Source organism: Ctenopharyngodon idella, chromosome 4 (genome assembly GCF_019924925.1).
Source record: "Ctenopharyngodon idella isolate HZGC_01 chromosome 4, HZGC01, whole genome shotgun sequence".
NCBI classification, from domain to species: Eukaryota; Metazoa; Chordata; class Actinopteri; order Cypriniformes; family Xenocyprididae; genus Ctenopharyngodon; species Ctenopharyngodon idella.
The window spans coordinates 22674799-22698771 of NC_067223.1; the positions used below are offsets into that span (position 1 = coordinate 22674799).

General features: G+C 40.2%; 2 protein-coding genes across 2 annotated transcripts in view; both read right to left on the bottom strand.

Annotated features, from left to right (window-relative positions):
* Window positions 1–9289, bottom strand: part of LOC127511139 (tripartite motif-containing protein 16-like) — a 35882-nt gene extending 26593 nt beyond the window's left edge. Inside the window, exons 1-6 of the mRNA XM_051891750.1 lie at window positions 8654–9289; window positions 3047–3142; window positions 2730–2963; window positions 2150–2309; window positions 1949–1996; window positions 690–1317 (exon numbers count right to left, since the gene is read on the bottom strand). Coding sequence (XP_051747710.1) covers window positions 794–1317; window positions 1949–1996; window positions 2150–2309; window positions 2730–2963; window positions 3047–3142; window positions 8654–9223 — 1632 coding nt within the window. The 5' untranslated portion in view covers window positions 9224–9289 and the 3' untranslated portion in view covers window positions 690–793. The remainder of the gene's footprint in view (window positions 1–689; window positions 1318–1948; window positions 1997–2149; window positions 2310–2729; window positions 2964–3046; window positions 3143–8653) is intronic.
* A 7650-nt stretch (window positions 9290–16939) lies between these two features.
* Window positions 16940–23973, bottom strand: LOC127511136 (tripartite motif-containing protein 16-like). The gene is made up of 6 exons (XM_051891748.1): window positions 23401–23973; window positions 20779–20874; window positions 20459–20692; window positions 19408–19567; window positions 19207–19254; window positions 16940–17648 (listed from the first exon to the last, which is right to left on the bottom strand). The coding sequence occupies exons 1-6, from the start codon at window positions 23971–23973 to the stop codon at window positions 17125–17127; spliced, it is 1635 nt and encodes a 544-aa protein (XP_051747708.1). The 3' UTR covers window positions 16940–17124.

Genomic DNA, 23973 nt, shown 5'->3' on the forward strand with positions numbered 1-23973 from the left:
CCAGCAGCCCCCGTGAGCTTCCCATTCCTTCCTGATCTTCATGTGAAGATCGAGAAGGAATGGAAGAACCCGTATTCGGCTCGTATTCATCTGCATCAGCGGGCAAATTTCGCTGATGTGGAGGGATTGAGCCAGCATGGGTATGTGTCGATGCTCCCTATTGACAAGACGTTCGCGAACTATCTCGCCACTGGGCAGGCCCCAACACTGAAAGCTCCGGTCCTGCCTTCTAAGCCCCTTAAAGTGACCTCTCGCTTGAATGGCAGGGCATACGCAGCAGCGGGTCAGGCTGGTGCGGCCTTACACACCATGGCGGTGTTACAGGCCTACCAAGCTGACTTACTGAAGGATCTGGATCAGGGGCAGGGTCCCTCCCCCGGACAGCACGCCAAATACACATAACTCTCACTGTATTTAATTATATATAAATGTGAACTTGTGAAATTTGTGTCCTGATATGTCACAAACACACACAAACACACAGATCTCAGATAAAAATGATTATGTGACACTACAGTAAGAACTGACTGAAATAGAGAAAAGCAAAGACTCACACCGTCACTCATCATGACTCACACACACTCACACACACACACACTCACACACACACACAGTCTATATGAGGATTCATTACACACATTTATTCTGACATGTTATTTCACTGACAGAAGTTCAGCTGTAGTATTAATGTAATGAAGAGAAAATAAGAGACTCTATAACATCTCACTGTTACTGATTCATCATGAGTTCAAAGCATTATGGGTAGAATCTCTCTACAGTCTATTCTGATTCATCAACACAGTTTCACTGATGATTTATAACCAAGCATAAACCCAGGATAGAGCGGTTGAGTGAATGTGGTCTGGACTGTGTGGATGAGGCTCATTGTGTCTCCAGAGACGCTGTAGAAGGACAGAGTTCCTGCACTGTGATCCACATACACTCCTATTCTACTGATGAAGATGGACTTTACTGGGAGTTTAGTCACTATGTTATTGTGATAGAATAAGTAACTGGAGGAAGAGCAGAACAAACTCCAGGACTGATCATTACATCCAAACAAACACTCTTTACCTGATCCCTTCCTGCTGATGCTCTTATATGACACTGATATAAACACATATTTCCCACTCCTCTCAATCTCCCAGTAACAGCGTCCACACACACTCTCTCTACACAACACCTGAGGATAATCAAATCTGTCTGGATGATCAGGATACAGCTGGACTGTGTCAGTGCCAGTAATCACTCTGTTCCCCTCAGAGAGACGGAGGTGTTTATTCACTGTGTTCAGATCCAGAGTGAGCTGATGGGAATCTGATGGAGATAAAACACATCAGAATCAGGAATTATCAATCATCTTTCTGATATCCTGTGCAAATCATCATTATCATAATATCAATATTCATGTATTCCCTGAATATTAACATTTAGTATAATTAGGTCTATTATTATATTTACACCATTCAAATGTTTGGGGTCAGTATGATTCTTTTTAAAAGAAACATACTTTAATTCAGAAAGGGTCCATTAAATTGATTCAACAATAATTGTAATAATTTGATTTACAAAGTTAAGCATTGTATGTCTATTGTATTGTTGGTGATTTTCAGTGCTGTAGACTTTGGCGATATCATTGCACCTGCTGCACCCATGGTACGGCAGCAAAGTTTCTTGATTATTACGCCGGAATGAGAGTATAGTTGAAAATGAGCATATTTTCAAAAAAAGTGTTCCTTTAAACAAAAGCCTCCTAAGAACACCTCAACACCCTCCTTTTCAAAGACATTGCTTCCTGCGCCCCCAGATATTCTTCGAACACCCCCATTGAAAAACGTTAATTTATATGATCAAGTATAAAACTCTTCTGTCATGTTTTCTTTCTCCTTCTACAGGAAGAACATGAACACACTCAAGAGTTTCTTTGCTTGTTTACTTAGTGACTTACATTGTAGGAAGTCGTTCCTGGTTCTGGGAACAATGTTGGTGAAAGTGACTGTGGAAATCAACAGACATGAAGAGTGTGATTATCATGTCAAGAGAAAATGATCCCTGCATCCGTTCCTAAGACATTTCTAATATGATCTTCTACATGATATGAGATGATGGAGGATCATTTCTGAGAGCAGATGAATCTCCGGGACTTTACCTCTGTCAGAGATCTTCTTCAGCTCCTCTTTGCAGAAATCCTCCAGTTTGTCTCTCAGCTGACGGACAGATTCTCTCACAACATCAAAAGAGCAGAGAGAACTGAAGGGATCGTCATTTACGTCTGTAGACTCAGGAGGAGCTGAGAGAGACTGGAAACTCTACAGAAAACCGAAATCAAAGCTCATCATCTCCACACTTCAGACAATAACCTGCACTACTGTCAGATTTGAGCAGCTCTAAAAGGCAACAAGTAGATTGACCATTATTTATAACTTTTGAGCAGTTAGTGGCTCTGAAATTCACAAGGACTCTTAGGACACGATCCCAAGGTCAGGTTTTGTGATTTAAATATGCTGAAGCATCACTAATATACAGCCTCACTTCCTGTTTGAGGACTTCAGTGTCAAATTCATCAATATGTTAATGAAAATTATTATAAAATGTTTGAAGATTATCTGATTTTGATAAACATTACTCAAAATTTGCAATATAAGTCAAAGATTGTAAAAAGATAAATGTTTCTCTGTGAGTCTCTTGCTCAAGTCCACTATGATCCTGTTCTTCTAGATCTCTGTTACCTGCAAGAAATGGATGTGATCCTTTGTGTGTGAAAGCTGCTCCAGCTCAGCGTCTCTCCTCCTCAGATCATTGATCTCCTGCTCCAGTCGCTCCAGTCGTCCTTCAGCTCGACTCACTGCAGTCTTTTCCTGATCTCTGATCCGCTGTGTGGCCTCAGAGCAGCTTCTCTCAATGGAGCAGATGAGCTCAGTGAAGATCCTCTCACTGTCCTCCACTGCTGTCTGTGCAGAGCGCTGTTAGGACACACATCACAATCACACAGTGGCTTCAGTGAGTCCTGACTGAGACTTCTCAAACTTCTGTTCTTCAGACTCACCTTATGAGACTCCACAGCCTCTCTCAGCTGTTGAAGATCTTTCTCTCTCTGCTGGATCCTCTGCTGGAACGACCTCTGCGTCTCCTTCAGCTGGTGCTAAAGGACGAACCAATGACAGGAGAAACATCACATAAATCATCAAGTATCAGTGAAGTGCTGAGATTGAGGGTTAAAGATCTTTCATGATAAGGTTATAGGTTTATAAGTGCCAACGCCTCCATTGTAGTTTTGAGTTTTCTTCTGGGAACGAACACTTCACAATTCTCTTTTTCTTTTTTTTATTCTTTATTTATTTTAAAATGGACAACGCACATTAATTAAAATGAACATTGAAGTCCATCATGTAAATGTGCCAGATTTAGCTGTACAGGCATGTTTTCATCTGTGGTCCCTGGCAGGTTGATGGTAATGAAGTCCATAAAACATAAAAAAAATAATAATATAAAAGACATTCCAGCAAACATACCCATAAACAAAGCATGTAAATACAAATACAAAATGATTTTAAATATAAGGAGACACAAGCCACTTCTCCAAATTATGAAGACATGATTGATAATCCAATAACCACTGTTTTATCGATGCAGGAAAAAGAAATAAAAGATGTGATATTTCTTAATTCTGTAGGTATTATATTCCAGGTATGTGCAGCTCTATAAGAAAAGGCTGACTGCTCAAAAGCACATTTTCTATGTGGTATTACACAATCCCCTCTAGCAGTGGCTCTAGCAAATGAGTTATAATTTTGTCTAATGGACTCATTTAGTGAGTTTGTTTGCCAGTATAATCTTTAGGGTGTTAGGTTAGCTTATTTGGCTTGCTGTCCACTGATGAGGGGCTCGATGAAGCAGCTTCAACTCGAGCTCTGAAATACCCCCACAGTGAATAAATATAAGATATGATTACATAGGGCAAGGGACCTGAGATGAAGGTGGAGTTTGGGGAGGTGGAGGGATGCTGGAACAGCTGAGACTGAAGAGAGGTAAGCAGCTGCTTATATACTCTGGCTGTTGATTGGAAGATTAGATGGGCCGCTCCTCCCTAAATTACGTTTATAAACTTCACTAAGTGTAGGTGGGGCCATAGCATGCAAAATTTTATACACAAGTAAAACATCTGCAAATTTAGAATGATCTGACCAACGTTATGGATGCAGCAAGTTCAGCTTCACTGACTGAGTTCATCAACCACAGTATTGCTCGTATGGACCAGCAGCAGGAGAGTATCACCACCACAGGGCGCGCTGTGCAAGCGCTTGTGATGCAGGTGTCAAACCTGAGCCACTCCTACCTGTTCCTCAGAGCTATGCTGATGAGCCCAATTTTTGCAGAGCCTTTCTTACACGGTGCTCTATGCATTTTTCCCTACAGCCCCGGACCTTTGAGAGAGAAGAGTCCAAGGTGGCGTTTGTACTCACCCTCCTCACGGGTCAGGCGGCACTATGGGGAACGGTGGCGTGGGAGAACAAGGATCCATGCTGCACCTCGTTCCAGGCACTTGCTGCAGAGATGAAGAGGGTCTTCAACCGTGCGGTGGCAGACAAGGACGCTGCCAGACTCCTCATGGAACTAAAACAAGGTGATCGTACGGTAGCCGACTACTCTATCGAGTTCAGAACATTGGCAGCAGAGTGCAGATGGAACGAGGAGGCTCAGTGGGACATGTTCCTGCATGGGCTGGCTGACCGTGTCCAAAGGGAGATTTACATCTTGGACCTTCCCCAGAGTCTTAACGGACTTATCGACCTGGCATTGCGAGTGGATGCTCGTCTTAACCGCCTGGAGTGGTACACTCATCCTAACCAAAGACTCAGAGGCACGGAAGGTCGATCGACCAACGAGGGAGACACGGTCGGTCCCATCGCTGATCCCGAGCCCATGCAGATAGGGAGAGCTCGGCTTTCCTGGGAGGAGAGAGAGAGGCGGAGGTCCCGAGGACTATGTCTGTACTGCGGAGGAGCGGGCCATTTTTTACATGCGTGTCCAGTAAAAGAACAAGCCCGATAGTAATGAAGAGGCTACTATCGGGTGGGATCTCTGCCGAGAAGTCCTCACCATCCACTCTCCTTCCGGTAAGACTGAGATGGGCCAACCACACACATACCTGCCAAGCCTTACTGGACTCCGGAGCCGAAGGTAATTTCATGGACATTCATTTCGCTCAGAAATTTCATCTCCCCATCACACCTCTCACCAGACAGATCTCCGTTAATGCTCTCAATGGACAGGAACTCCCCAGCATCTCCCTTACTACCGGTCCCATAACTCTTACTACGTCAGGTAACCACACTGAAACCATCACGTTTCTCCTCATGGACTCCCCTCTGGCACCCATAGTTCTTGGTCATCCCTGGCTTAATCAACACAATCCCAGGGTGGATTGGCACCAGCACTCTATCTCTGAATGGAGCACTCAGTGTTACGAGTCTTGTCTTGTGTCTGCTTGTCCGTCTGTTTCTGTGTTTCAGGAGAAGGCAGCGGATTTATCAAACGTGCCCGTGGAGTACCTGGATCTGAAGGAAGTGTTCAGTAAGTCCCGTGCTGCTTCTCTCCCTTCGCATCGTCCCTATGACTGTGCTATAGCTTTACTGCCAGGTAAGTCTCCACCTAAAGGCAAACTTTACTCTCTTTCTGTTCCCGAGAGGGAGGCCATGGAGAAATATATTTCTGACTCTCTAGCAGCAGGGTTCATCCGACCTTCCTCTTCTCCAGCGGGGGCGGGATTCTTCTTTGTGGGGAAGAAGGATGGTTCCTTGCAACCTTGAATTGATTACCGAGGACTGAACAACATCATGGTAAAGAATACCTATCCTTTGCCGTTGATGTCTTCAGCCTTCGAGAGGTTGCAGGGAGCATCCGTTTTCACAAAATTGGATTTACGTAACGCTTATCATTTTGTTCGCATTCGGAAGGGGGATGAGTGGAAAACCGCTTTTAACACCTCCAGGGGGCACTTCGAATACTTGGTCATGCCCTTCAGGTTGTCCAACTCCCCGGCAGTTTTTCAGGCACTCGTCAATGACGTGTTGAGAGATATGGTTGACCAGTTCATATATGTCTACCTGGATGACATTGATATTTTCTTCCTCTCTCCAGGAACACGTTCAGCACGTCAGGCGAGTGCTTCAGAGGCTGCTAGAGAATGGGCTTTTTGTCAAGGCGGAGAAATGCGATTTTCATGCACAGTCTGTTTCTTTTCTAGGATACATCGTCTCGCTTGAGGGAGTATGTATGGACCCTGACAAGGTTAAGGCTGTGGTAGATTGGCCAAGTCCAGATTCCCGTAAGGCCCTACAGAGGTTTCTGGGGTTTGCCAATTTTTGCTGGCGTTTCATTTGCAATTTCAGCCAACTAGCCACGCCTCTGACCGCCTTGACCTCCCCCAGAACGACGTTCAGGTGGTCTGATACAGCTGAGGCTGCATTCGCCAAACTTAAGAGCCGCTCCGTTTCGGCTCCCATTCTCATAGCCACCTTCACGTCAGTTCGTGGTGGAGGTCGATGCGTCAGAGGTGGGGGTAGGTGCAGTTCTGTCTCAACGTTCTTCCACAGACGACAAGACGCATCCCTGTGCGTTTTTGTCCCATCGTTTATCACCCGCCGAACGTAATTATGACATTGGTAACAGAGAGTTGTTGGCGGTCAAATTTGGATGATTTTTTATTTATCTCTCTCGTACCACCCGGGTTCCAAGAATATCAAACCTGATTCTTTGTCACGTATTTTTGATCCTTCTGAACGCCCGTCTACTCCCGAGTGTATTTTACCCGAGACATTAGTGGTCTCCACTCTGACATGGGAGGTCGAATCGAGGGTCAGTACGGCCTTAGAAGGGGTAACGCATCCGCCCGGTTGCCCACCGAATCGATTATTTGTGCCGGAGGGGTTACGGTCCGACGTTATCAACGTTGCTTGTCATCCAGGAGTCAATCGCACCAGTTTTTTGGTCAAGCAACGATTCTGGTGGCCATCGATGGCTCACGACATTCGCAATTTTGTTTTGGCTTGTTCTGTTTGTGCCACTGGTAAGACTTGACAGGTAGGTTCGTCTGGGAACACCGGGAGGCGTTCCTAGGAGGAAGGGTACTGTCACGGTTGGTAATCCGCTGTCTCATTCTGGTCTTGTGTGTGTGTGTGTGTGTGTGTGTTTCGTCACACTGATTGTTTCATGTGGGCGTCACCGCTGATTATCAGTGATCAGCGGCAGCTGAATGTCATCTACCAGCCTATTTATTGCCCTGTCTTTCGTCTCATGTTTGTCAGATCGTTGTTGGAGATTCCCCGTGCTGCTTCCTGTTCTCCTCGTGTGTTCCTCAGTCTGAGTCGAATTCATCGTGTCGTGCTGTTCCTGTTCCAGTCTCGTTTGGATTTCTCACCTGGTGTTCTCCCTTCACTCCGGGTACTCTACACACGGTCTTCACTCTTCTGTTCAGGATTGCCCATCGAAGTCCCTGCGTCACCACTCTCCTGCTGGCTGCAACGTGTTGGACTTAATCTGTTTTCTCAATGAAGAGATTTTTACTTGCAACTTGCATCCGCGTATGATTCCCGTGACATATACAACTTTGAGGCCTCAGTTGTTAAATTATTTATAATGTGTCTAAAATTTACCAGATTTAATCTAATTTTATTCCCAACTTCTTCTTTTTTTTTTTTTTTAGCTTTTTTAAATGTAAATTGTGAATCTATTATTATGCCTATTATTATTATTATTATTATATATTATGATAATTCTTCTGCAGCTTGCTTTTTGCTTTTATCATGCTTAACATATATAACTGTATCATCAGCATACATCTAACAATTAACAGTAGATGCACAAACGTCAGGCAGGTTATTAATATACAAACTGAACAACAAAGGACCCAATATTGAACCTTGAGGTACACCAACAAAATTATTAGCTATTTGTGAAGTCTTATTGCCTACCTCATTTATTCCTCAATACACAATATTCCTCATTTAAATAATCCCCACATAAGGCACACGCAAAATCAATGGGGTGAGTCCTGGTTGTGTTAGTAGTGTGTTGTCACCATATCCAAGAGACACAGTTTTTACCACTCCGAATCTAAACCTTTTTTTTTGGCCTTCCTAATGCAGATTAACTGGATGGTTAAAATGTACTTTTAACACTATTCCTTAACAGTATACAACCTCAATCTTTTATTGTGTTCTCACCATTATTGTAATGACTGCTTTCTGAACCATGCAGGTCAGATGTTATAAATGAAGTTACAAACGTAGGTTTGCCTAATCATTCAGTCTTGTCAATCATCATTACGAGTGTAAGCAGCAGTCATTGTGTCGTCCCAGTGACAATTCTTCCGACATCCCTTCACCTCCCCATCGCCAGTTATGGTAAAGCATGTTACATTTCCGTCACACACTCTAAACAGTAGACCAATCACAACAGACTGTGACCAGCTGACCAATCAGAACAGACTGTGATTTTTGGAAGGCGGGTTTTAAAGAAATTGAAACTAAAACAGTGTTCAGACAGAGAGGGTGAAAACTGATATTAAATGATGTAAATGTATTCCAGTAGACTCCATAAACAAAATTATGAACCTGTAAATGAGCATAATGGGACCTCTTTAAGTTCATACCTGTTTCTCTGTCCTCTGTGCTGCAGCTGATACAGTGTCGTGGTTTTTATGTTCATTCATACACAGCACACATATACACTTCTGATCAGTGCGGCAGAAAACCTCAAAGATCTTGTCGTGTTTCGTGCAGATCATCTCCTGCAGTCGTCCAGTGGCTTCAGTCACTTTATGTGGCTTACGTGAGTGAAATTCCTCATGACGGTCAAAATGAGTTTGACAGTAAGACTCCAGACACACCAGACAGGACTTGACGGCTTTGTGTTTTCTTCCAGTACAGACGTCACACTGCACATCTCCAGCTCCAGCGTAACAGTCAGCAGGAAGTTTAATCTTCTTCAGTTTCTCCACCAGTTCAGCCAGAATGGTGTTTTTAGCTAAAGCAGGTCTTGGACTGAAGGTCTGTCTGCACTGAGGGCAGCTGTAGACTCTCATCTGATCCTCCTGATCCCAGCAGCCTGTAATACAGATCTTACAGTAACTGTGTCCACAGGGAATGGCCACTGGATCCTTCAGGAGATCCAGACACACTGAACACATGAACTCATCCTGAGAAATTCTGGCTTCTGCCATTTTACTGCATGAATACAGAGACACAAACACACAACAGCTCAACTACACTTCAGTTTCAGTTTCTCTAAACTCATGTGTTTCCTGTTTCCTGGTTCTGTGTTTGAGTGATGTATGTAAAACAGGCCTGTCTGTAAAACAGCTTCCTCATTACTGGTCCTGAAGAGTCTCATTCCTAATAAGTGTTTAGTTTTCATGTGTGTTCTCACACACATTGTGTTTAATCATTCTCAGACACACACTCAAAGAATATAAGTTACAGAGAAGCAAAACAAAGTTGAGTCAATCAATCATTTGCTGCACACAATGCGCTCATACAGTATTAACAAAACGACATAAAACACAACCCTGCCTCTTTTCGTTTACATTTTAAAAATATTAAACATTCATATGTGGTACAGTCAATATGTGAATCTGATTATCTTCACTGTAATAAAATGAAATAACATAAAACACAACACTGTCTCTTTTTGTTAAATGTCAGTTTTAATGATCAATAACAGCCATTACAAAAGTATAAAAGAAGCTATAGAACAATTCAGTCAATCATTCAAAGTCAGCGCTCTACTACAACGTAAAGTTAAATATCCAAAATATGTAAAGTTATGAAACTTCACTTTGCCCTCAGCCAAAACGATTTGGCAGGAAACAAATGATAGATTCATGAGACGAAAGATCACCCATTAGAAACACACAGGACGAATTATATCTCATGTTTAAGCACTACAGAGACATCAGAGCCAGCGGCAAACGTCAGAAGGATTAACCGAGATGAGGCTGTTCTCGACTGGGTACATGAGCGCTGAGCGCCCAGAGATCACTTGCATCTCACTTCAAAAACGTCAGATAAAATTTTCAAATAGCCGCCCTCTTTAACAATAAACCACAGATTTGAGCTTTAAACCAGTACATTTTCACCTGAAAAACTCACATCATGACATAATAACATTAGTATGTTTAAATTACACGGGTTTTCTCCTTTACTATTGACACTTGCTGGTTGGTGCGAGATGCATTCTGGGATACCTGGCTGTCTCAAGTCCGCAGAAGTCACCTCTCGAAGCATCCTCGATAAAAGGGGTGGATCAAGAACACATGAGTCCGTTTCGTCTGATGTCTTTTTATCTGAGTTAGTTTCGTCTGATGTCTAATTGTACGAGACCTGACACCTGACGTCATTTTTCCTGAGACCTGAAGCCTTTCAGTCTGAGGTGCGATGCCTTTTCGTTGTATGACTGAGGTCTGAGAAGGTCCTAAAATGTACACCGTAGGCTTGATGAAGCGCAGGAGATGCAGATAACTTGATTTTGACCCTTAAGGAACTTTGTTACGTAACAGCTTTAATTAATCTGCTTTAAAGTTAAAATTAAATGAATTGCTAATTACAACACTGAAATAAAAATGTAAAGCCTGCACAAATAGGAAATCGTGAATGTAGCCTAAATAATGGGAATCATGTTTAAAAAAAAAAGTGCACATTTCATTTATCTATTATAACTTTTATGTTTTTTTGTTTTTGCTTAGCTGCTTATTTAAAAAAGCTGTTTTCTTTTCGTCAGGTGTCTTTTTTAAATATATGATGTCACTACGTTGCCATCTTGACTCTCTGCATTGCTGATCGTGGTTTCGAGTATCGATACATCTGCCCTTTTCGAGGAACACAAGAACGTGCAGTAATCGCAGATAATTTAATCCAGATATTTTAATCCAGTCTGCAAATTCGTTTGAAGAACCAAACTAGCCAGAGTTCAGTTATCACGATTGAAAGATCTGGCATCTGTCAAATCATCTCAGATGTATTAAGCGAGGTACGAAGAACGGACCCCAGGTCATTTAGTATACAAAACAACCCCAACACACCAGCATTTCTGTCTGCCTCTGGCCAGTATCGGAAGTTGGTAATCCACATGGCACTTGGAATCCCATGGCTGACATATCCAAACCTGTTCTCCGTTGTCTTTGGACTGATTTAGAGAGGTGGCTTTAGGCTGACACCCTCATACTGGTTTGTTCCCAGCACTGTCTTCAGTTTAGGCCCAGGTCTACAAATTATGAGAGAGAGAGAGAGACTACTTTGAATGACGTAAGATATTAGTATTAAAGGGTTAGTTCACCCAAAAATGAAAATTCTGTCATTAATTACTCACTCTCGTGCCGTTTTACACCCGTAAGTCCTTTGTTGATCTTCGGAACACAAATTAAGATATTTTTGTTTAAATCCGATGGCTCCGTGAGGCCTACATAATGAGCAATGACATTTCCTCTCTCAAGATCCATTAATGTACTAAAAACATATTTAAATCAGTTCATGTGAGTACAGTGGTTCAATATTAATATTATAAAGCGACGAGAATATTTTTGGTGCGCCAAAAAACCCCCCCCAAAATAACGACTTATATAGTGATGGCCGATTTCAAAACACTGCTTCAGGAAGATTTGGAGCGTTATGAATCAGTGTATCGAATCATGATTCGGATCACGTGTCAAACCGCCAAACTGCTGAAATCACGTGACTTTGGTGCTCCGAACTGCGGATTCGACACGCTGATTCATAACGCTCCGAAGCTTCCTGAAGCAGTGTTTTGAAATCGGCTATCACTAAATAATTCGTTATTTTGTTTTTTTTTTGGTGCACCAAAAATATTCTCGTCGCTTGATAATATTAATACTGAACCACTGTACTCACATGAACTGATTTAAATATGTTTTTAGTACCTTTATGGATCTTGAGAGAGGAAATGTCATTGCTCCCTATGTGGGCCTCACGGAGCCATCGATTTAAACAAAAATATCTCTTTGCGTTCCGAAGATTAACGAAGGTCTTACAGGTCTGGAACAGCATGAGCGTGAGTAATAAATGACAGAATTTTCATTTTTGGGTGGACTAACCCTTTAATTTAAAATAAAATTCAAATTCAAAGTGTGCTTTATTGGCATGACAATTGTTACAATGTATTGCCAAAGCAAAATAATCAAAATACATGTACATATACACACATAAAAAAAGTAAGTAGAACATTCAATCAACATTTTAGAATTATATGAACAATTTAGAATTCAGTGTGTATGTGCGTGTGTGTGTGTGTGTGTGTGAGCGCATTACTGATTAGTCGAATCCCTCTTTTTGTGACAGGCATCAATGTATCTTAATTTACAGTCTTTCACTGTACTCAGATATTCTGCTGTTGTGTAGTCTCTATTTAGGGCCAAATAACATTCAAGTTTACTTTGTTTTTCTGTTGTTTCAGTCCAATAGGTCAGGTCATTTTCTTTTTGTGCTTTTATAATTTGGTTGGGCCTAATTCTGTGGTTGAGGGTGTCAGTGTCCTGAGACTGGCTGTTGTTAGTTGTGTTAGTTTGTTTTTGTAGCCTCAGGACCATCTGAATCAGGGGGCTTTTTTCGATGTTCATTTCATGGTTTTTAAGGGCTTTAAAATGATAAGAGTTGGGGTCACTCGTTTTTAGATGTGTCCTAAATTTGATGGCTCGTTTCTCAATGTGGATAGGGTATTGGCTTAATTCTGCCCTGCATGCGTTGTTCGATGTGTACTCTCATGACTCTTGATGGCATAGAAGGCCCTTCTTGCTTTCTCTGTCAGTTCATTCACGGCCAAATTTAGTTTTCCAGTTGCACTTATTTTTAGCTTAAGGTATGTGTAGCTTGTGGCATGATCAATTGTGGTTGTACCAAGGCTGAAATTGTGTCTCTTTCCCTGACATCTGGGTCTTTTCTGAAAAGTTAGAACTTTTGTTTTAGTTGGGTTAATAGTCAGATCATCTGCATACAGGAGGAACTTGATAGTGGAGTCATGTAGTGTGACGCCAGGTGCTGCTGATTGTTTCGCCAATTCATTAATGTAAATATTAAAGAGGGTCGGTGATAGTGGGCAGCCCTGCCTCACACCCCGCCCTTGAGTGAAGAACTCTGTTTATTGCCAATTTTAATAGAGCATTGATTGTTTGAGTACATTGTTTTTATAATGTTGTATGTTTTACCCCCGATACCTGATTCTAGAAGTTTAAACAGAAGACTTTCATGCCAAATTGAATCAAAGGCCTTCTGGAAATGTACAAAGCAAGCAAAAATTTTGGTTTTGTTTTGGTTAATGTATTTGTCGATCAGGGAATGTAGGGTGAAGATATGGTCTGATGTTCTATAATTTGGTAAGAATCCAATCTGACTTTTCCTCAGGACATTGTGCTCTGTAGAAATGTATGAATCTTGTGTTGATAGTGCAGAACAGCTTCCCCAGATTACTGCTCACACAGATGTCTCTGTAATTGTTCGGGTCTGATTTGTCTCCATTCTTGAATATGGGCGTTATGAGTCCTCTATTCCAGGTGTCAAGGAAATGACCAACACTCAGAACCAAGTTGAACAGTTTCATTATGGCCAATCTGAATTTGTGATTTGTATTTTTAAGCATTTCGTTTAGGATTCCGTCTGGTCCACTTGCCTTTTTTGTTGGCAGGGCCTGTATTTTATCCATCAGCTCTTTTTCAGTGATTGGGTAATCTAGCAGATTTTGGTATTTGCCAATTATATTTTCTATCTGGTTTAATTTTTCATATATCTGTGTTTGTTCTATATTCATGTTTAATTTGCTATAAAGTTGTTCAAAGTGGTTTTTCCATGTGCCACCGTCTTGAATAGTTATTTGTTCATGATTCTTTTTATCCAGGAGATTCCAGTTGTCCCAGAAACTGTTTGAATGGACCAATTCTTCAATAGTTTTGAGCTGATTTTGGATGTACTGTTCTTTCGTATTTCTGAGTGTTTTTTAAGCTCCTCACAATAACGAAGACGTAAATCTGAATCATCTGGTTGTATGCGTTTTTGATTTGAAAGCTGTCTTAAATTTTTCTTTATTTTTTTTTTCATTATGAGGATAAATATTTTCCATAAATAAGCACACTTGGGGGTGGTCAAATGCAGTCAGGTATTTTTCTGTGCTGTTTTGGACCCATCTGTAATTCTTTGTAATGTTATACAGCTTACTGGGTTGTGGATGTATGCTAGTATTTTTCCTTTTTAGATACACAGTAATTTGGCTGTGATCTGATAAGGGTCTTAGTGGTTTGACTGTGAAGGCTCTGAAAGAGAATAGATCTAAATCTGTGATCATGTAGTCAATTGTTGAGCAACCATGAAATGAACTATAGGTGTATCTCCATAGAGAATCCCCTCTCACCCTGTTGTTGACGAGGAACAGACCGAGGCTCAAGTAGTAGCCTCCCGTTTTTATTTATTTGGGAATCAGAGTTAGTCCTTGAAAAATGTATGCTGTTTTGTTGAAAGCTCTGTCTAAATATATAATTATTCCCGTTGTCTGTGGTGTAGTCGAGTAGGGATCCCGTTCTTACATTGAGATCCCCACAGGTTAACACACTTCCCTGAGCCTGGAAGTGGTTGATTTAACTGTGGAGGGTCTCAAAAATGTTTTCATTATAGTAAGGAGATTCAGAGGGAGGAATATAAAGAGTATGTATCTTTCGTAGTTTGACTAAGCTGCTTATTGATTTTGAGCCAGATATGAGATTCTTCTTTTTTTAATAAGTTGGATGTATTTATCGATTTCAAGCTTGTGCTAGATTATGATGCCCCTAAATCTCTGCCACATGTAATTTTTTCATATTTTTGTATCGGGATGCATCGTTTCTAACATATTTGCATTGGTAAAAACTGATTTGTTTAAATATAATTATTAGTAGATGTGCTATACTTTTATTATTTAGAAAGTGACCAATATTTTATATGTAGATTGATTTCTTCTCTCTAAACTGTTTCTCAAGCGCGTTCTCTCATCACCACTGCTATGTGAATATAATGAGTATGATCACAACACTGCGGAGACAGAGGCGTGTCCTGAGAGTCACACAGAATATAGATGTAACAAAGCGGGACTCAGGGTAAGATCCATTTGCAAGCTTTTAATAAAGCAGTTCGTGGTCAAACAGTGGCAAACAGGTACAGCAGGGACAAGGCAGAATAGTGGTCGTGGAACAGACAGTAGAATCAGGGCAGGCAGATATCAATCACAGAACCAGGAAACAATAAACAGTCCAAAGGCAGGCAGCAGAGAATCATACACGGGGAACAGACAGGAACAGAAACAGGCAGGCAAACAGGATAACACGCTCAGAATTGCAACCAGGGTATACAAGACCTCGCAAAGTGTGTGTGGATGTGAGTGGCTTAAATAATCCGGGTAATGAGCTGCAGCTGGGTGTGGTGATTATTGATTGGTGGAGTGAGTGCAGGTGATAGGCAGGGAGGATTGTAGGAAATGAAGTCCGGGAATGACTGGAACTGTGACAATAGATTAACATGGCACTACAATGTTTGTGAAAAGGCCATGCATTAGAAGTCAGAAGTTAATTTATGATTTGCTGTCTGTCTGAACCAAAGAAATAAAAATCGAACTATCTTTATACGCAGAAAACAGAGTTTAGGAGCCAAATGTGAAAACGCTCTCCCTCCTTTGGTGGACTTATCCTAGGTACAACCAGAAGCCCAGAGTTTTGTGATCTTAAAGAGCGTGAAGGATTGTAGGGCAATAGAAGATTGAATAAATATACAGGAGTTAAACCATTTAGGGCCTTATAGGTCAGTAGCAATACTTTATAATTGATACGGAACTTAATAGGTAACCAGTGTAGAGATGATAAAATTGGTGTTATATGATCATATTTTCTTGACCTGGTAAGAACTCTAGCAGCTGCATTTTGTACCAATTGTAGCTTGTTTATTGAGGAAGCAGGACAACCAGCTAGTAATGCATTACAGTAATCTAGTCTAGACGTCATGAAAGCATGAACTAACTTTTCTGCATCAGAAACAGATAACATTCCGTATCTTAGCAATGTTTCTGAGGTGGAAGAAAGCTGTTTTTGTAACAAATGAAATATGATTTTCGAAAGACAAGTTACTGTCTAATATAACACCCAGGTCTTTAACTGTTGAGGATATATATGTCGAAATATATAACTGAGTATCATCGGCATAGCAGTGGAAACTAATTCCATGTTTTCTTATAATATTACCAAGTGGCAGCATATATATTGAAAATAGCAGAGGGCCTAACACAGATCCTTGCGGCACTCCATAATTTACTGATGTTATCTTAGATTTTTCCCTGTTTAAATAAACAAAATTGTGACAGTCTGATAGATACGACCTAAACCACCGTAATGCCTGTCCCTTGATACCAGTGTATTTTTGTAGTCGATCTAGGAGTGTTTTATGATCTATAGTGTCAAATGCAGCACTGAGATCAAGTAACACTAGTATTGAGATTCAGCCTTGGTCAGAAGCTAGAAGTCAGTCATTTGTAATTTTAACAAGCGCAATTTCTGTGCTATGATGAGGCCCACACGAACAGACTCCTTACCTTTCTGTGCATCTGAAAGTGTTAATTATCTTGCTGTCAATGGAGGCCTCACATATACATTCCAAGACATATACCTTTATCAATTTTATAACAAATCACATTTTTTATTGAATGATACATTTTTATGAATCCTGTGTGATCATTTCAGCTGAAGGTAATTTTAATAGTTATAATAAAATGATTTATGTGACACTACAATAAGAACTGAATGACTGATTTCCATCAACACAAATAGAGTTTGAGAAAAGCACAGATACACACCGTCACTCATCATGACTCACACACACTCACACACACACACACACACACACACACACACACACTGATCTCACTGTCTATATGAGGATTCATTACACACATTTATTCTGACATGTTATTTCACTGACAGAAGTTCAGCTGTAGTATTAATGTAATGAAGAGAAAATAAGAGACTCTATAACATCTCACTGTTACTGATTCATCATGAGCTCAAAGCATTATGGGTAGAATCTCTCTACAGTCTATTCTGATTCATCAACACAGTTTCACCGATGATTTATAACCAACCCTAAACCCAGGATAGAGCGGTTGAGTGAATGTGGTCTGGACTGTGTGGATGAGGCTCATTGTGTCTCCAGAGACGCTGTAGAAGGACAGAGTTCCTGCACTGTGATCCACATACACTCCTATTCTACTGCTGATGATGAACTGTACAGGGAGTTTAGTCTCTATGTCATTGTGTCTGAATGAGTAACTGGAGGAAGAGCAGATCAAACTCCAGGACTGATCATTATATCCAAACAAACACTCTTTACCCAATCCCTTCCTGCTGATGCTCTTATATGACACTGATATAAACACAATCCCACTCCACTCAATCTCCCAGTAACAGCGTCCACACACACTCTCTCTACACAACACCTGAGACCACTGATCAAATCTGTCTGGATGATCAGGATACGGCTGGACTGTGTTAGTGTAAGTAATCACTCTGTTCCCCTCAGACAGACGGAGGTATTTATTCACTGTGTTCAGATCCAGATGGAGCTGATGGGAAACTGATGGAGATAAAACACATCAGAATCAGGAATTATTAATCTGATCTTTTAATGTTTCTAAACTCTTCATGTTCAATATATCATCAGTGTCTCAGTACAGTTTACCAGATATCCTGTGAAAATCATCATTTACATCAGTGTTATTTGGGCCGGTCTAATCAGTCTTCCCTAATATCAATGTTGGTTATTATTCTGTGTTTATTATAATTAGGCCTATTTTTATATTTACACCATTTAAATGTTTGAGGTCAATATGATTCTCTTTTAAAAGAAACTGATACTTTAATTCGGCAAGGATCCATTAAATTGATTCAACAATAAAAGTTTTTAAGCATTGTATGTCTATTGTATTGTTGGCGATTTTCAGTGCTGTAGACTTTGGCGATCTTGAGCTTTCTTTAAATTTCTAACTGTTTCCCCAAAGGTTAAAGAGACTTGTTACAAAATCCTGTTTAGAATAAATCCATGGTGGATTTTTTTTCCGGAAGTTTTCAGTTTCTTACTTTCCTGAAGCTTTTCACTACTGTGATTTTACCTCTAAATTTTGAATGAATGTTTTTAATTGGCTTTCAGTGAAAAATAATCATATTTATTTGTTAGTTTGAGAAGATTCTGTTTTTGAAGAATATATTGAATCTTCAGTTTAGTGCTGTCCTGATTTACATCTTTGTTAAAGTCACAAGTTCATTCCATTTCAAGTCTTGCTTTTTTGGATGTTAGTATGATATTGTAATGCTCACTGTCCCACTTTGTAAATGTGCAAAATGTGCAATAAAAAAATGAAAAAGACAGTAAAGACATTTAAAATGATTGTTCTTTATATTAATTAATATTACCATTTTTACTGTATTTTGGGATCAAATAGCATTTTAAAAACATTAAAAAACCTTACAGACCCCAAACTTTTCATCAGTGTATATTATATATTTTAATTAATAAAAAAATAAATGAATTAAAATATATATATATATATATATATAGGTGTATGTTGTTAATATTTTTATTATTATTCACCTATATATAATTTAAAAAGCTTGTCATTAAATGTCACATACAGATTTGACTGGATAGTTTAAATATCATTATCATTAGTTTCCCATGAATGAAAAAAACAATGTGAATAGAAATTAAATTTATGAGTGTTAAATAAACCCTTTAGAAATTTGGCACTGAAACCTTAATTATGTAGATTATCACAAACTGCAGCCAATCAGCAAACAAGAAGCATTCATATTAATTTTTCCAATGGAAAACAAGAGCAAGAAAAAAACATTGAAAGACATATTGTGTTTTATTCTATTATAGTCTGAATACTGAACGCAGAAGTTGTTTTCACTGGAAGTTCGGCAGCTGCGCTATAGAAAGCTGACAGAAACACTGAAGTAAATAGTTGTTACCATCTATTGTGGTCACATTAGTGTAAACCGGCAGGTCACACTCTGTCCACACCAGAACCGAACGGCACTACATGTCGAGTCAAAAGCATCCCCCACACACCTTCTACAGGAACAACATGAACACACTTTGTGTTGCTCTGCTTGTTTTCTTAGTGACTTACATTGTAGGAAGTCGTTCCTGGTTCTGGGAACAATGTTGGTGAAAGTGACTGTGGAAATCAACAGACATGAAGAGTGTGATTATCATGTCAAGAGAAAATGATCCCTGCATCCGTTCATAAGACATTTCTAATATGATCTTCTACATGATATGAGGTGATGGAGGATCATTTCTGAGAGCAGATGAATCTCCAGGACTTTACCTCTGTCAGAGATCTTCTTCAGCTCCTCTTTGCAGAAATCCTCCAGTTTGTCTCTCAGCTGACGGACAGATTCTCTCACAACATCAAAAGAGGAGAGAGAACTGAAGGGATCGTCATTTACGTCTGTAGATTCAGGAGGAGCTGAGAGAGACTGGAAACTCTACAGAAAACAGAAATCAAAGCTCATCACCTCCACACTTCAGACAATAACCTGCACTACTGTCAGATTTGAGCAGCTCTTGTTGATCTTTAGTAACTCTCCTCAATCCAGCACTTTCACAGCATCAGCTTCATTCTTCTCATGTTCATTATATCATGTTAGAGGCTGTAAGATCTAGTGTTCAACACTTACACTATATGTGAACTTTCAAGGAAAACACTTGATGATCAAACATCTGGCAATAACATAAATGTAACAGATCACGTGCATCAATTGTGTCACATGACAGGGTTGAGTAGATTTGACCAGGAAAAGCAGTTCAAAGGCAACGAGTAGATTGACCATTATTTATAACTTTTGAGCAGTTAGTGGCTCTGAAATTCACAAGGACTCTTAGGACACGATCCCAAGGTCAGGTTTTGTGTTCCAAATACGCTGAAGCATCACTAATATACAGCCTCACTTCCTGTTTGAGGACTTCACTGTCAAATTCTGTCAAATTGTGTTTCCACAGGTTTAACGATTATTTTCGTTACTGAAAGTAGTAGAAGTCAAAGTTCGTAAAAAGATAAGAGATGATGGGAAATCTAGCTGGGGGAAACTGAAACTAAAAATAGTTTAAATATTAATTCAATTTTGATCTGTTGATGTTTGAAAGTTCAATATATATTTCAGGAAAATGTTTCCTAAGAGATTTCCAGAGCTGAACTGCATTTGTAAGTGCGTCTCTCTCAAAAGAAGAAGATCAGATGAGAGTCTGACTGATGATTATATAATAACCGAACACACAGATCAACACTTCAGTCAACGGCTCATTCTGCTCTCATGAAATGTTTCTCTGTGAGTCTCTTGCTCAAGTCCACTATGATCCTGTTCTTCTAGATCTGTTACCTGCAGGAAATGGATGTGATCCTGTGTGTGTGAAAGCTGCTCCAGCTCAGCGTCTCTCCTCCTCAGATCATTGATCTCCTGCTCCAGTCGCTCCAGTCGTCCTTCAGCTCGACTCACTGCAGTCTTTTCCTGATCTCTGATCCGCTGTGTGGCCTCAGAGCGGCTTCTCTCAATGAAGCGGATGAGCTCAGTGAAGATCCTCTCACTGTCCTCCACTGCTGTCTGTGCAGAGCGCTGTTAGGACACACATCACAATCACACAGTGGCTTCAGTGAGTCCTGACTGAGACTTCTCAAACTTCTCTTCTTCTCCAGACTCACCTTATGAGACTCCACAGCCTCTCTCAGCTGCTGAAGATCTTTCTCTCTCTGCTGGATCCTCTGCTGGAACGACCTCTGCGTCTCCTTCAGCTGGTGCTAAAGGACAAACCAGTATCAGTGAAGTGCTGAGATTGAGGGGTTAAAGATCTTGAATGATAAGGTTATAGGTTCATTCATAAGTGTCAGCATTATTTCATCAATGTCTAGTTTTATAGGGGTAGTTCACCCAGAAATGTAATTTTTTTCATTGTTTACTCATCCTCATGTCTTTCCAAACTTGTGTAATTTTCTCTTGTATAATATTCTTGAATAATGGCTGTTTCTCAATTCCAAGAACGCAGAGAATGGACTTGTGTTCTCGTGGAGTCCGGTCTTGCCAGGCAACCTTGAAAAGGACGAACTCTGAAGGACGCGAGGACACAGAACGCATCCTTGTGAGAATTGAGATGTGCTGCGATCTTGACCATCTCAGCATATTATAAGTAGCGGCTAATGCACAATAAATGCAACATAACATGCAACATAACATCACAAACAAATTTCATAACCTATTAAAAGACTTCTATCATATTATTATAGACATTTTCATAAAATTGTATGTATTTTTTATTTTACCGCGTGTATTTATGAAAATGAGTAGCCTTTGTGCTATGCTTTGTCAATGTTAAGATTATTTTTTATATGTCAATAAAAATACTGCAGGCTTTCTTCAGGTTATTACTTTATTAAAATTAAGAAAAACAAACGGACAAATGTTTAATAAATGAGAATGAGAACTTCAAAGCTTGCAGGCTTCCGTATGTCAACCGCCCACAGCGTCTTCTGGGATTTTTAACGGTTCGATTCTCTCAAGTCTGCATTCGATGCACCCTCGATATCAAGAACACATCTGGGTACTTTCATGCGTCCTCTGTTCTTGCGTTCTTGAGTATTGGAACTGAACTTCGACGGTTGATGATGACGTAGAGCAAGAACACAAGGATGTAAGATCGCTTAAGAATGCATATTGAGAAACAGCCAATGTCTCTGTTTCTAGAGCCCAAATCAAATATGGTGACACGTCAATAACACCAAACCTCACTGGCTTATGCATGTCACATGACTAAACATGCTATTATATTTGATTTTTCTTAATGCTTCAGGAGAGTTAGGCTGCGTCCAAAATCGCACACTCTCTTGAGCAGGTACTTATTTTAAATATGTAATTAATTGTGTCTGCTAAAAAAGTATGTTCAATATAGTATGAATGTAATCTGGACATACTTCATTGACCATGTTGTCATTATCATGTGATCTAACAGGATCAGTTGCGTTGCTTTGCTGCCATTCACAAATCCTCTCCCGTGGCCTCATGGGAATCACACTTCAGAATCTCGGAAGTAGTTGGTCATCTGGGTACTTTATGCCTACTTTTATGAGTTCTGTGAATTAGGACATACTTCTTTTGTCACATACTGTTTTTGAGCTACTACATAAGGAAGTATGCTATTTCAGATGAAGCCTTAGATTACCCCCCTTAGAGTCATATGGATTTCTTTTATGCTACATTAATGTCCTTTTTGAAGACTGAAACTTTTGGACCCTATTGACCCTATTTTTGGGTGAACTACTGATCTATTATGCTTTTTCCCCCCCTATGTTCATCTTTCTTTAGTGTGTAACTGTTTCAGCATGAAAAAACTATGAAAAAGTTATAAAGTCACTCCAAAGACAGTTGCTGCCTCCATTTTAGCCTTGAGTTTTCTTCCAGGAATGAACACCTCACAATATCCCTCATTTAAATAATTCCCGCCCAAGATGTACACAAAATTAATGGGTTGAGTTGTGTTAGCTGTCTGTTGTCAGGCAGGTCATTAATATACAAACTGAACAACAAAGGACCCAATATCAAACCTTGAGGTACACCAACTGAATTATTAGCTATTTGTGAAGTCTTATTGCCTATCTAATTTATTCCTCAATACACAATATTCCTTATTTAAATAATTCTCACACAAGGCATACGCAAAATAAATGGGGTGAGGCCTGGTTGTGTTAGTAGTGTGTTGTCACCAAGAGACACTGTTTTTAACCACCCCAAATCTAATCCTTTTTTCTTCCTAATGCAGATTAACTTGATGGTTAAAATGTACTTTTAACACTATTCCTCAACAGTATACAACCGCAATCTTTTATTTTGTTCTCACCATTTTTATAACATCTGCTTTCTGAACCATGCAGTTCGATGCAGTTCAGATGTTATAAATTATGTTACAAACGTAGGTTCGGGAGGAGCCTAATCCTTCAGTCCTGTCAATCATCATTAAGAGCGTATATAAGCAGCAGTCAGCGACAATTCTTCCAGCATCTTTCCACCTCCCCATTGCCGGTTATGGTAAGGTGCATTACATTTCTAACACACACTCTAAACAGTAGATCAATCACAACAGACTGAGGCTGGCTAACTAATCAGAGCAGATTGTGATTTTTGGAAGGCAGGTTTTAAAGAAACTGAAACTAAAACAGTGTTCAGACAGAGATGGTGAAAACAGACATTAAATGATGTAAATGTATTCCAGTAGACCCCATAAACAAAATTATAAACCTGTAAATCAACATAATAGGACCTCTTTAAGTTCATACCTGTTTCTCTGTCCTCTGTGCTGCAGCTGATACAGTGTTGTGGTTTTTATGTTCATCTATTATACACAGCACACATATACACTTCTGATCAGTGCGGCAGAAAACCTCAAGGATCTTGTCATGTTTCTGGCAGATCATCTCCTGTAGTCGTCCAGTGGCTTCACTCAGATTGTGTCTCTTTCCTTTAAACCAACTCTCATGTTGTTCAAGGTGATTCTGACAGTAAGAGTTCAGACACACCAGACAGGACTTGACGGCTTTGTGTTTTCTTCCAGTACAGACGTCACACTGCACATCTCCAGCTCCAGCGTAACAGTCAGCAGGAAGTTTAATCTTCTTCAGTTTCTCCACCATTTCAACCAGAATGGTGTTTTTAGCTAAAGCAGGTCTTGGACTGAAGGTCTGTCTGCACTGAGGACAGCTGTAGACTCTCTTCTGATCCTCCTGATCCCAGCAGCCTGTAATACAGATCTTACAGTAACTGTGTCCACAGGGAATGGCCACTGGATCCTTCAGGAGATCCAGACACACTGAACACATGAACTCATCCTGAGAAATTCTGGCTTCTGCCAT

Bases quoted from the DNA above. Each gene is read 5' to 3' on its own strand.
- LOC127511136 (XM_051891748.1), bottom strand. From the start codon at position 23,973: ATGGCAGAAGCCAGAATTTCTCAGGATGAGTTCATGTGTTCAGTGTGT. The intron at 20,693-20,778 runs GTGAGTCTGGAG...GTGTCCTAACAG, and splicing joins AGGCTGTGGAGTCTCATAAG to CGCTCTGCACAGACAGCAGT. The intron at 19,255-19,407 runs GTAAAGTCCTGG...TGATTTCCACAG, and splicing joins GAAGAAGATCTCTGACAGAG to TCACTTTCACCAACATTGTT.